We start from the raw sequence: 14,085 nt of genomic DNA, 5'->3' as shown, positions 1-14,085 counted from the left end.
AGCTGCCCTTTTTTGCACCCTTTCGATGTCCTCCGTCAATCCCACCTGGTAAGGATCCCACACCGCGCATCAATATTCTAACAGAGGACGAACGAGTGTAGTGTAAGCTGTCTCTTTAGTGGACTTGTTGCATCTTCTAAGTGTCCTGCCAATGAAACGCAACCTTTGGCTCGCCTTCCCGACAATATTATCTATGTGGTCCTTCCAACTGAAGTTGTTCGTAATTTTAACACCCAGGTACTTAGTTGAATTGACAGCCTTGAGAATTGTACTATTTATCGAGTAATCGAATTCCAACGGATTTCTTTTGGAACTCATGTGGATCATCTCACACTTTTCGTTATTTAGCGTCAACTGCCACCTGACACACCATACAACAATCTTTTCTAAATCGCTTTGCAACTGATACTGGTCTTCGGATGACCTTACTAGACGGTAAATTACAGCATCATCTGCGAACAATCTAAGAGAACTGCTCAGATTGTCACCCAGGTCATTTATATAGATCAGGAACAGAAGAGGTCCCAGGACGCTTCCCTGGGGAACACCTGATATCACTTCAGTTTTACTCGATGATTTGCCGTCTATTACTACGAACTGCGACCTTCCTGACAGGAAATCACGAATCCCGTCGCACAACTGAGACGATACCCCATAGCTCCGCAGCTTGATTAGAAGTCGCTTGTGAGGAACGGTGTGAAATTCTTGTCGCAGTATCATATATTCCATTTCATCTAAGATCTCTTCCCTTTCTATAAGTTTGTCTTCAAGTTCCTTTCCCTCGCGTACCGGTTCTTCATATCCCTTCCATCTGTTAGCTTTCCTTTCTTTGTTGACTACTGCCGGCCGCGGTGGTCTCGGGGTTCTAGGCGCGCAGTCCGGAACCGTGCGACTGCTACGGTCGCAGGTTCGGATCCTGCCTTGGGCATGGATGTGTGTGATGTCCTTAGGTTAGTTAGGTTTAAGTAGTTCTAAGTTCTAGGGGACTGAAGGCCACAGCAGTTGAGTCCCATAGTGCTCAGAGCCATTTGAACCATTTTCTCTGTTGACTACTGGTTTTCCATCTGAGTGGTTCATATTCATATAGCTGCTTCTCTTTTCTCAAACAACCCCTTTCCCTTACGCGTTACCTACCTTTCTCCTGCCTGAATGTGCGTCTATAGCCTTGCATTTGTCCTGTAGCCATTTCTGCTTAGCCATTTTACACTCTCTCATAATGTTCAAATGTGTGTGAATTCCTAAGGCACCAAACTGCTGAGGTCATCGGTCCCCAGACTTACACACTACTTAAAGTAACTTAACGCTAAGGACGACACTCACACCGATGCCCGAGGGAGGCGTCGAGCCTCCGGCGGGAGGGGCCGCACGGTTACTGACATGGCGCCTCTAGCCGAGCGGCTTGCATTCTCTGTCAGTCTCACTTTTAGACGTCTATCTTCTAAGGTAAAAAGCCGTAGAGGCAGTATTACCTCACGTCTTCCTATGTTTCTCCGGAGCCCAAACTGATCTTCCAGATGTCGGCTTCTTCCATCTGATACATTCTCCTGTGAATGACTAGTGTCAATACTTTTCAACCGTGACTTTTAAGACTGATGGTCCTACTGTATTCATACTCGTCAGCATCTGTGTTCTTTGGAGTTAGTATTATCACATTCCTCCTGAAGTCTGGGGGTATTTCGGTTGTCTCATATACCTTGCACACCAAGTGAAATAGTTTTGCCTTGGCTAGTTCTCCTAGATATCTCAGTAATTCTGAGGGGATGTCATTTACTCCAGTGATCTTGTGTTGATCTAGATCTCTCAGTGCCCTGCCAAATTCTTCTCACAGTACCGTATCTCCTTTCTCACCTTCATCTACTTCCTCTTCCCTTTCTACAATAATGTTTACAAGTCCATTTTCTTGTAGAGCCTCCCTATATTTTCCTTCAATATTTTAGCTTTTCCTTCTTTGCTTAGTACTGGCTTGCCATATGAGCACTTAATATTTATACAGCTGCTTCTCTTTTTTTCCAAAGGCGTCTTTAATCCTCGTGTAGACGATGTCTATCGTTAAAATAAAACATTCTTCTACAGTTTTGCATTTTCCCTCTAGTATTTCCTGCTTAGCTATTTTACACTTTCCGCCAGTGTCATTTTTTAGACGCCTGTATTTCCTTTAGATTGCCTCGTTGCCAGTATTTTTATATATACTTCTATCATCGATAAAATTCAATAGCTCCTGGGACATCCAAGGCTTTTTTTGCGTACTGGATACTCTAATGCCCTCACTATTTCATCTTTGAACGCTGCACATTCGTTTTCTACTGTATTCGCTTCCTCTGTTTCAGTTAAACGTTGCCTGATGCTTCCGCAGAAATTCTCAACATGCTTCGGATCTTTCAATTTATCTAGCTCTCATCTCCTTAATATCCTACCTTTTTGCTATTTCCTTACTAATGACCCGCGTCCAATTGCCGTATCGCTCACTTGTTCGGTTTTAGGAAACCAAACGAAGAACGCGTCTGGCGACGCCGTGATGGCCCGTTTGGCTAATTAACTCGGAAATGACACAACGTATTGAATTTTTTTCTTAACAACTGCTTCTCAGCACAACCTACCCTACAACACCCTTAGAAGATTTTCAGACTGTCTTTGACCACCATGTATGAGTGTGAAACTCCCAGTGTCTCCAGGTCTCTTTCATGCATACAACGTTCTTAAGTCATTCTTAAACCAAGTGTTAGCAACGATTAAATGGCTGTCTGTCAGAATTCTGTCAAGTGGGTTCCTCTTCCATTCTTTTGCCCCAGTCCATATTGTCCCACTATTTCTTTTTTCTTCCTTTTCCTTCTAAATAGTCCCAGTCCACCGTTAAAATTAAATTTTTTGCCCTTAACTGAATAAGTCAATTTATCTCAGTATACATTCTTTCAATTTTTTTGTCATCTGCGGAATTAGCTGGCGTATAAACTTTTACTACTGCGTAGTTCATACTAGCTTACCTGCATTCCTATCTTATTCATTATTCGATATACTCCTGCATTACCCATATTTGATGTAGTGTTTATAGCCCCATACTTACCTGCCCAGAAGTCCTCTTATTTCATCCACCTCACTTTACTAATTCCCAATATATCCAAACTCACCTTATCCATTTCTCTTTTTAAATTCTGTAACCTCCCTACGCTATTAAGGGCTCCAACGTTTCGCCATCCGACCCTTACAAATCCTCTGTTTTGTTTTTCCTGAGTAATCCTCTCCCGGAGATCCGAATGGGTGACTGTTCTATCTCCGGAATATTTTACTCAAGTAAATGCCATGATAATTCAACCAAACAAAAGAGCTGCGTGGCTCCAGGAAAAGTGACGGCTGTAGATTCTCTTTGTTTTTACCCGTTCGCGATAGTAGCACCGCAAGACCATATTCGCTAAATTTAAGAGACCATATCAATCACTCAGAATGCTGTCTGTGCCCCTCTTCAGGAAGCACTTGTTTGTCTAGCCTCTCCACAGATATCCCTACTTCGTGGTTGCACTTACGGTACGGCTAGCCATACCGTTGAGGATCTCAAACGATCTAATCTCTGTAAGGTGGAATAACACAATTCATTTCTACACGATTACACAAGTTCACGTGCGAATAGTTGGCGAATGCATAGCGCAGACAATGACCTATCCATTGCTGCAGATAAAGAACTGAAGATCACTTATCCTTATTGTTTTGAAAGAAAATTTCTGATATAATGTGTCTATAAGTGCTCCATTTTCCTTGTTTGGCAAAATTGTATGGTATGATATGGCCTATTAACTTTTTCGCTGGAAAGCCAATCTTTGTCCTGTTGTAGGGTGGAACATATTCATTTGCACCTAGTGGCGTTGCCATCGACAGTCGTACACAATGAAGGGAACATAAGAGTGAGACACTATGAAGACTGCAGCGCACATTACGGAAATCATGTGCATAATCATCTAGTAATAAAGAACCCACTTAGAATTAAGATCTAAGATGACCTGTTCTGAAGGAACCGTCATTTAATTAGAGGTGAAATACAATTTTGTAGTTTTATACACCTAACTGGAATTAAGATTTTCAGCAGAATCAAGAACATAAAATCAGGCGGAATGTAGCAGTTGGGCGGGACAAAACCATTCAGTGACGGCTTTTATTCACTTAATGCAGTCTGTAGCTGCTGCTAATTACTGAACTAGAGGGATATTTTATGTTATTGGGAATTTCTGAGACGTCCACGAGTTTGGGCGTATCATTAACAGCAGGTGTAGGTTGTGATGTAAAACTGGTACCGCTGCCTTAGATATTTAAGATCTTTATTGTTCGTGAAGTTGCTAGTGTATGTACACTCTCAATATACATAAACCATTAAGCAGATAATTACAAGAGCAATATGAGATTGTTCACTGAAGATGCTGTGGCCTACAAGAAAGCATTGTTTTTGAATAATCGTAAGGAAATGGAGAAAGAATTTGACATATTTTACACTGTGTGTAATGAACGTCAGCTGTCTTATTAATGTGGATAATTGTAGGATAATATCCATTAAAAAGAACACGGGAGTTTACAGCTACATCTTCGTGATTACTCTGTTATTCACAATAACGTGCCTGGCAGAGGGTTCAATGAATGACCTCCAAGCTGTCTCTCTCCCGTTCAACACTCGAATGGAGAGCGGGAAAAGCGAGCACTTACATTTTTCTGTGCGAGCCCTGATTTCTCTTATTTTACCGTGATGATCATTTCTCCCTATGTAGGTGGGTGCCAATAGAATGTTTTCGCAATCGGAGGAGAAAACGGTGATTGAAATTACATGCGAAGATCCCGTAGCAAAGAAAAACACCTTTGTTTTAATGATTGCCACTCCAATTCACGTATTATGTCTGAGGCACTATCTCCCGTATTTCGCGATAGTAAGAAACAAGCCGCCCTTCTTTGAACTTTTTCGATGTCATCCGTCAGTCCTACGTGATGTGGATCCCACACCGCACAGCAATAATCCAGAATAGGGCGGATAAGTGTGGTTCAAATGGTTCAAATGGCTCTGAGCACTATGGGACTTAACTTCTGAGGTCATCAGTGTCCTAGAACGTAGAACTGTTAAACCTAACTAACCTAAGGACATCACACACATCCATGCCCGAGGCAGCATTCGAACCTGCGACCGTAGCGGTCGCGCGGTTCCAAACTGAAGCGCCTAGAACCGCTCGGCCACTCAGGTCGACGACAAGCGTGGCGTAAGCAGTCTCTTTAGTAGACCTGTTGCACCTTCTAAGTGTTCTGCCAATGAATCGCAGTCTTTGGTTTACTCTACCCACAATAAAGTTTATTTGCAATTGTAATACCTAAGTATTTAGTTGAATTTACAGCCTTCAGGTTTGTGGAACTTACCGCGTAATCGAAATTTAGCATATTTCTTTCAGTACTCATGTGAATAACTTCACACTGTTCTTTATTCAGGTTCAGTTGCCACTTTTCGCAACATACATATGTTGTTGTTGTTGTTGTTGTCTTCAGTCCTGAGACTGGTTTGATGCAGCTCTCCATGCTACTCTATCCTGTGCAAGCTGCTTCATCTCCCAGTACCTACTGCAACCTACATCCTTCTGAATCTGCATAGTGTATTCATCTCTTGGTCTCCCTCTACGATTTTTACCCTCCACGCTGCCCTCCAATGCTAAATTGGTGATCCCTTGATGCCTCAAAACATGTCCTACCAACCGATCCCTTTTTCTAGTCAAGTTGTGCCACAAACTTCTCTTCTCCCCAATCCTATTCAATACCTCCTCATTAGTTACGTGATCTACCCATCTAATCTTCAGCATTCTTCTGTAGCACCACATTTCGAAAGCTTCTATTCTCTTCTTGTCCAAACTAGTTATCGTCCATGTTTCACTTCCATACATGGCTACACTCCAAACAAATACTTTCATAAACGACTTCCTGATACATAAATCTATATTCGATGTTAACAAATTTCTCTTCTTGAGAAACGCTTTCCTTGCCATTGCCAGTCTACATTTTATATCCTCTCTACTTCGACCATCATCAGTTATTTTACTTCCTAAATAGCAAAACTCCTTTACTACTTTAAGTGTCTCATTTCCTAATCTAATTCCCTCAGCATCACCCGATTTAATTTGACTACATTCCATTATCCTCGTTTTGCTTTTGTTGATGTTCATCTTATATCCTCTTTTCAAGACACTGTCCATTCCGTTCAACTGCTCTTCCAAGTCCTTTGCCGTCTCTGACAGAATTACAATGTCATCGGCGAACCTCAAAGTTTTTATCTCTTTTCCATGAATTTTAATACCTACTCCAAATTTTTCTTTTGTTTCCTTTACTGCTTGCTCAATATACAGATTGAATAACATCGGGGAGAGGCTACAACCCTGTCTCACTCCTTTCCCAACCACTGCTTCCCTGTCATGCCCCTCCTGTCTTATGTGGTTTCTGTACAAATTGTAAATAGCCTTTCGCTCCCTGTATTTTACCCCTGCCACCTTCAGAATTTGAAAGAGAGTATTCCAGTCAACATTGTCAAAAGCTTTCTCTAAGTCTACAAATGCTAGAAACGTAGGTTTGCCTTTTCTTAATCTTTCTTCTAAGATAAGTCGTAAGGTCAGTATTGCCTCACGTGTTCCAACATTCCTACGGAATCCAAACTGATCCTCCCCGAGGTCCACATCTACCAGTTTTTCCATTCGTCTGTAAAAAATTCGCGTTAGTATTTTGCAGCTGTGACTTATTAAACTGATAGTTCGGTAATTTTCACATCTGTCAGCACCTGCTTTCTTTGGGATTGGAATTATTATATTCTTCTTGAAGTCTGAGGGTATTTCGCCTGTCTCATACATCTTGCTCACCAGCCGGTAGAGTTTTCTCAGGACTGGTTGTCCCAAGGCCGTCAGTAGTTCTAATGGAATGTTGTCTACTCCGGGGGCTTGTTTCGTCTGAGGTCTTTCAGTGCTCTGTCAAACTCTTCACGCAGTATCGTATCTCCCATTTCGTCTTCATCTACATCCTCTTCCATTTCCATAATATTGTCCTCAAGTACATCGCCCTTGTATAAACCTTCTATATACTCCTTCCACCTTTCTGCCTTCCCTTCTTTGCTTCGAACTGGATTGCCATCTGAGCTCTTGATATTCATACACGTGGTTCTCTTCTCTCCAAAGGTCTCTTTAATTTTTCTGTAGGCAGTATCTATCTTAACCCTAGTGAGATAAGCTTCTACATCCTTACATTTGTCCTCTAGCCATCCCTGCTTAGCCATTTTGCACTTCCTGTCGATCTCATTTTTAAGATGTTTGTATTCCTTTTTGCCTGCTTCATTTACTGCATTTTTATATTTTCTCCTTTCATCAATTAAATTCAATATTTCTTATGTTACCCAAGGATTTCTAGCAACCCTCGTCTTTTTACCTACTTTATCCTCTGCTGCCTTCACTACTTCATCCCTCAGAGCTACCCATTCTTCTTCAACTGTGTTTCTTTCCCCCATTGCTGTCAATTGTTCTCTTATGCTCTCCTTGAAACTCTGTACAACCTCTGGTTCTTTTAGCTTATCCAGATCCCATGTCCTTAAATTCCCACCTTTTTGCAGTTTCTTCAGTTTTAACCTACAGGTCATAACCAATAGATTGTGGTAAGAGTCCACATCTGCCCTGGAAATGTCCTACAATTTAAAACCTGATTCCTAAATCTCTGTCTTACCATTATATAATCTATCTGATACCTTTTAGTATCTCCAGGATTCTTCCATGTATACAACCTTCTTTTATGATTCTTGAACCAAGTGTTAGCTATGATTAAGTTATGCTCTGTGCAGAATTCTACCAGACGGCTTCCTCTTTCATTTCTTAGCCCCAATCCATAATCACCTACTATGTTTCCTTCTCTCCCTTGTCCTACTGACGAATTCCAGTCACCCATGACTATTAAATTTTCATCTCCCTTCAGTACCTGAATAATTTCTTTTATCTCATCATACATTTCATCAATTTCTTCATCATCTGCAGAGCTAGTTGGCATATAAACTTGTACTACTGTCGTAGGCATGGGCGTTGTGTCTATCTTGGCCACAATAATGCGTTCACTGTGCTGTTTGTAGTAGCTTACCCGCATTCCTATTTTCCTATTCATTATTAAACCTACTCCTGCATTACCCCTATTTGATTTTGTATTTATAACCCTGTATTCACCTGACCAAAAGTCTTGTTCCTCCTGCCACCGAACTTCACTAATACCTTATCTAAATCATTTTGCAATTCGTTTTGGAATTAGTAGATTTCTGGAGATCGTGGATTGTATAATAGGGATAACGATAAGAATCGATATGAGCTAGGTCAAATAGGTAAAATCAGTAGTTGTGAACGCGAATGGACGACTAATTTTATTGGAAGAGTTCTGGGAAAGGAAATCGCAGGTGGTGCAACTAACTCTGTGTAGTAGTTCATCATCCGGAATCCTTATCAAGTAGGCATAGCGACAGTAACCAAAAGAGTTTAGAGACCTGGTGATGGGACCATAGTAGGTCGGTATGGTTCATTTTTGGAAGTGTGACAGAGTTGCCCAGGAAACTTAAATAAGAATTATCGGAAGACAAATGTCGTTGTTATATTATGAAACCCTGTTATGCGAATTTAGAGAACCAGTATTCAAGTAAAACTTCGCAACAGCTGTGCTTCCACGATAGTGTAGCTCGCGTTAGAGATCATGAGAAAGAGATGAGACTGAACCTGTTCTGAGCAGAAAATTATTTGTGCCTCGCACAGCACGCGAATGTAAGAGAAGGGGAATTCCCTAACTTAGCCAGTTTAGGAGTAAAGTACCCTCTATCAACGCTCCACAGTAGCTTGCGGTGTATGTACGTATATGTAATAGAATATGTGACAAAAATGGTACCTAGAAGCAGGCATCTCACAACCAGTTAAATAGTTCTACGTCACAATGATGACTTGTACCACAGAAGTAGTAGTGGACAGTTAGTTTGTTATTGTTTATCTGTCAAATTAAAGGATGGAGAAACGGAGGACGATCTGGAGACGGTGAAACGCAGAGGTAATGCGTGGGCGGCAAAAAAGACGGTGGCACAAGGCATGATGGACATTGCGCTGCTTACGTCCAACGCCAACCAGCTGCGCTACCTCATCATGTACGGCAAGCAGAGCAGCACCTACGTCATCAGCATCACGCTCATTGCCATCAGCATCTTACTGCAGGTCAGTTGATACTCCCTATATCTACATCCACACTACCTGATTAAAAGTATCCGGACACCACTATGTAATATGGAGTTGACCATTGAATGTCGCGGGAGACGGACTTGCCAGTACAGAAGGAAGCGGGGAGTACTGCGTTGTAAGTAGACAATCCGTAAAAGCAGAATGGGTCGGTTAGGACAGCTCTGTGACTTTGAACAGGAACTACTTCATGGGTTTCACCCGAATAACAAGTCCGTCAGATACATTTCAAACTTCCTGAAGTCGCCCAAGTCGACAATTGGTAATTCGATTGTGAAGTAGAAAATCAAAGGAGCATAAATTTTTTGAAAACATAGTCAGCGATCTTAAAATTTGTTAAAATTAAAATATAAAACAGTCTAGATCGCAATCTTGTTAAAATATTTTTTGTTTTTTATTGGAGTGAGTGACCGGTTTCGAATGTATGAAAGAATCATCTTCAGACTCTGTAAAGATATACTGACAAAGTACTAGTAGTAGTAGTTGTTGTTGTGGTCTTCAGTCTCCTGAGACTGGTTTGATGCAGCTCTCCATGCTACTCTATCCTGTGCAAGCTTCTTCATCTCACAGTGCCTACTGCAACCTGCATCCTTCTGAATCTGCTTATTGTTTTCATCTCTTGGTCTCCCTCTACGATTTTTACCCTCCACGCTGCCCTCCTATAATAAATTGGTGATCCCTTGATGCCTCAGAACATGTCCTACCAACCGATCCCTTCTTCTGGTCAAGTTGTGCCACAAACTTCTCTTCTCCCAAATCCTATTCAATACTTCCTCATTAGTTGTGTGATCTATAGATAGTATAGACGTTATAATAAGCATAAAAATTATATATATATATATATATATATATATATATATATATATATATATATATATATATATACACTCCTGGAAATTGAAATAAGAACACCGTGAATTCATTGTCCCAGGAAGGGGAAACTTTATTGACACATTCCTGGGGTCAGATACATCACATGATCACACTGACAGAACCACAGGCACATAGACACAGGCAACAGAGCATGCACAATGTCGGCACTAGTACAGTGTATATCCACCTTTCGCAGCAATGCAGGCTGCTATTCTCCAATGGAGACGATCGTAGAGATGCTGGATGTAGTCCTGTGGAACGGCTTGCCATGCCATTTCCACCTGGCGCCTCAGTTGGACCAGCGTTCGTGCTGGACGTGCAGACCGCGTGAGACGACTCTTCATCCAGTCCCAAACATGCTCAATGGGGGACAGATCCGGAGATCTTGCTGGCCAGGGTAGTTGACTTACACCTTCTAGAGCACGTTCGGTGGCACGGACGTGCAATGTCCTGTTGGAACAGCAAGTTCCCTTGCCGGTCTAGGAATGGTAGAACGATGGGTTCGATGACGGTTTGGATGTACCGTGCACTATTCAGTGTCCCCAAGACGATCACTAGAGGTGTACGGCCAGTGTAGGAGATCGCTCCCCACACCATGATGCCGGGTGTTGGCCCTGTGTGCCTCGGTCGTATGCAGTCCTGATTGTGGCGCTCACCTGCACGGCGCCAAACACGCATACGACCATCATTGGCACCAAGGCAGAAGCGACTCTCATCGCTGAAGACGACACGTCTCCATTCGTCCCTCCATTCACGCCTGTCGCGACACCACTGGAGGCGGGCTGCACGATGTTGGGGCGTGAGCGGAAGACGGCCTAACGGTGTGAGGGACCGTAGCCGAGCTTCATGGAGACGGTTGCGAATGGTCCTTGCCGATACCCAGGAGCAACAGTGTCCCTAATTTGCTGGGAAGTGGCGGTGCGGTCCTCTACGGCACTGCGTAGGATCCTACGGTCTTGGCGTGCATCCGTGCGTCGCTGCGGTCCGGTCCCAGGTCGACGGGCACGTGCACCTTCGGCCGACCACTGGCGACAACATCGATGTACTGTGGAGACCTCACGCCCCACGTGTTGAGCAATTCGGCGGTACGTCCATCCGGCCTCCCGCATGCCCACTATACGCCCTCGCTCAAAGTCCGTCAACTGGACATACGGTTCACGTCCACGCTGTCGCGGCATGCTACCAGTGTTAAAGACTGCGATGGAGCTCCGTATGCCACGGCAAACTGGCTGACACTGACGGCGGCGGTGCACAAATGCTGCGCAGCTAGCGCCATTCGACGGCCAACACCGCGGTTCCTGGTGTGTCCGCTGTGCCGTGCGTGTGATCATTGCTTGTACAGCCCTCTCGCAGTGTCCGGAGCAAGTATGGTGGGTCTGACACACCGGTGTCAATGCGTTCTTTTTTCCGTTTCCAGGAGTATATATATATATAAGATAAATAGTAATAAATTACACCCAGAGCGGTGGATGGACACTGCTAGATCAGGTCCATCGACCCTCGACGCTCTTCTAACTGCTGACTGTGCTTGGAGGGAATGGGTATTAATAGGGTGGTCACACCCACCGTTCTGAGTATGACATCATAAGTAGCCAATCAGAAAACACATTCGTGATTACGTGACTTAATACGTAACTATGAAAGAACAGTTACAGTTGGAATACATCGTAATGTCAATTATTGATCATTATCCGTCAATGAATATTAATTTTGCTATTAAGATGGTTTATTGGAATGAAATAAGGCTTAGAGTGTCCATCCATAACCAACTGACCTGCAGTAAGATGCTGATGGCAATGAAATAAGGCTTAGAGTATACCAATGAACCATTTTAATATTATAATTATTATTATTTTATTTTTAAATATTTCTTATTTTTATATGCTTATTATAACGTCTATACTACTCTGGCAATATATCTTTCCAGAGTCTGAGGATGACTCTTTCATAGAGCCGAAACCGGTCACTCACTGCAATAAAAAACAAAACATTTTAACAAGATTGGGTCAAGTCTGTGTTTTAAATTTTAATTTTAGCGAAGGGGCAACCATCGCTAAACCAAGACCTGGCAGACCTCATGTACTGACGGACACGGACCACCGAATTTGCGGAGGGTGGTAAAAGGGATGAAATCAGCGGAAGGAATCACTTGTGAATGCCTGGAGAACTATATCTACAATCATATGTATTACCAACACTGACGAATGGAGGAGGCGATGTTGCGGTATGGGTGGAAGGGGGAGCGGAGGTTTAGTGATTTTGGTATGGTCACCTTGTATGTATTGTATTGTATGTTAACCGGGGATCTAGAAACAAAGGAGAGGCTCCGTCCCCGCCGCAGCTGCAGTGGTCCACAACCCCACGACGACTACCACAGTCCACTTCACCCCTTCGCCGCCTCACACCGAACCCAGGGTTATGGTGCGGTTCGGCCCCCGATGGACCCCCCCCCCCCTTCCCCCCAAGGAACGCCTCACACCAGACGAGTGGAACCCGTATGTTTGTGTGGTAGAGTAATGGTGGTGTACGCGTACGTGGAGAACTTGTTTGTGCAGCAATCGCCGACATAGTGTAACTGAGGCGGAATAAGGGGAACCACCCCGCATTCGCCGAGGCAGATGGAAAACCGCCTAAAAACCATCCAAAGACTGGCCAGTTCACCGGACCTCGACACAAATCCGCCGGGCGGATTCGTGCCGGGGACCAGGCGCTCCTTCCCGCCCAGAAAGCCATGCATTAGACCGCACGGCCAACCGGGCGCGCATGGTCACCTTACTGTACTGGAGAAAACGCTAATTGACGAAGGACATGCACATTTTACAACATGCAGTAATGCTTACAGTAGAAGAACAGTTCAGGGACGATAATTATTTGTACCAGCATAACAATCCATCCAGACACAAAGCATCATCTGCGAGGCAGTGGATTGTGGACAATAACTTCCCAGAAATTGGCTGGCCTGCACAGAGTTCCGAGCTGAATGGAATCGCTTGGGAACAGTTAGAACGTCGACTTCGCTCCCGAGTCCAGCGTCCAAAACAGTACCTTCACTGGTTTCGGTTTTCAGATGATAGTGACATTTCTCCATAGTCATTCAGATACCTCATTGAAATTCTCTCCACCAGATTCAAGCCGTCATAAAGGTGTCATAAAGCAGTCATAAACGAGGACGCATCCCACATTAATGTCCACTGATAGGTGTCCGGATACTTTCCATCACATAAGTGCATGTGTACTTCGCCATGTCACTGTAGGGTGTGAGGCGCCCAGTACATAGTGTCTTCCACTCCTCTCCTCTCCCCCATCCCATCACCTCCTTTCCCATTTAATTCATGGAATGTGCATTCTGGGGATCTTATGAGTATGGCTCTGTGCGATGTAAACAGTCTCTTCCATAATGACTCTTACTGCATTTTTTGAGGATTTCCGTGCCACTCTTTTTCCAACTGAATAGACCACTGACGAATCGTGCAGCTCTTCTTTGAATGTTTTCCAGCGCTTCCGTTGATTCAAGTCGTTAAGGAACAAATACTCAAGAATTGGTCGATCGAAGGTCTTGCAACGATCTTACCCCCCATGAGTTACATTTTCTCAGAATTTTGTTCCGTAAATCTGAGTCTCGCAACTACCTTTCCTACCGCTAGATTTGTGTGGTCATTCCACATTGAATCACTCTGCATGGAAACTTTTAGATACTTGAAGGCTACGTCTGATTACAGTGAATGACCTACGACGGTGCAGATAACAATATCGGAGCTATCGGGCTATTTTCGCGCTTTATATAACAGTTATTTACATTGACGGAAATGGAAACCGTTACACCATGAATACGGTGATCGAACACTACCAAACTGGCTGCCTATGGGATAATTAGATTAAAATTTCACCCATTCACGAGCTTATTTTCAGTTAAAAAAAGCCATTCATATAGATGAAGAACGGTGTAAGAACACGCGGACTACGGGTGCATCCAACA

At 43.4% G+C, this 14,085-nt stretch overlaps 1 protein-coding gene across 2 annotated transcripts in view; it reads left to right on the top strand.

The window, feature by feature from the left end:
• Positions 1 to 14,085, top strand: part of LOC126336309 (ninjurin-B-like) — a 58,942-nt gene that overhangs the window by 24,591 nt on the left and 20,266 nt on the right. For both annotated transcript variants that reach the window (XM_049999849.1, XM_049999850.1), the window contains exon 3: positions 9,012 to 9,215. In XM_049999849.1, coding sequence (XP_049855806.1) covers positions 9,012 to 9,215 — 204 coding nt within the window. The remainder of the gene's footprint in view (positions 1 to 9,011; positions 9,216 to 14,085) is intronic.

The sequence above is a fragment of the Schistocerca gregaria genome, chromosome 2 (assembly GCF_023897955.1).
Source record: "Schistocerca gregaria isolate iqSchGreg1 chromosome 2, iqSchGreg1.2, whole genome shotgun sequence".
Lineage (NCBI taxonomy): Eukaryota > Metazoa > Arthropoda > Insecta > Orthoptera > Acrididae > Schistocerca > Schistocerca gregaria.
Note: the sequence above shows the minus strand (reverse complement) of the source record. Positions and strands in the feature narration are given on the sequence as shown.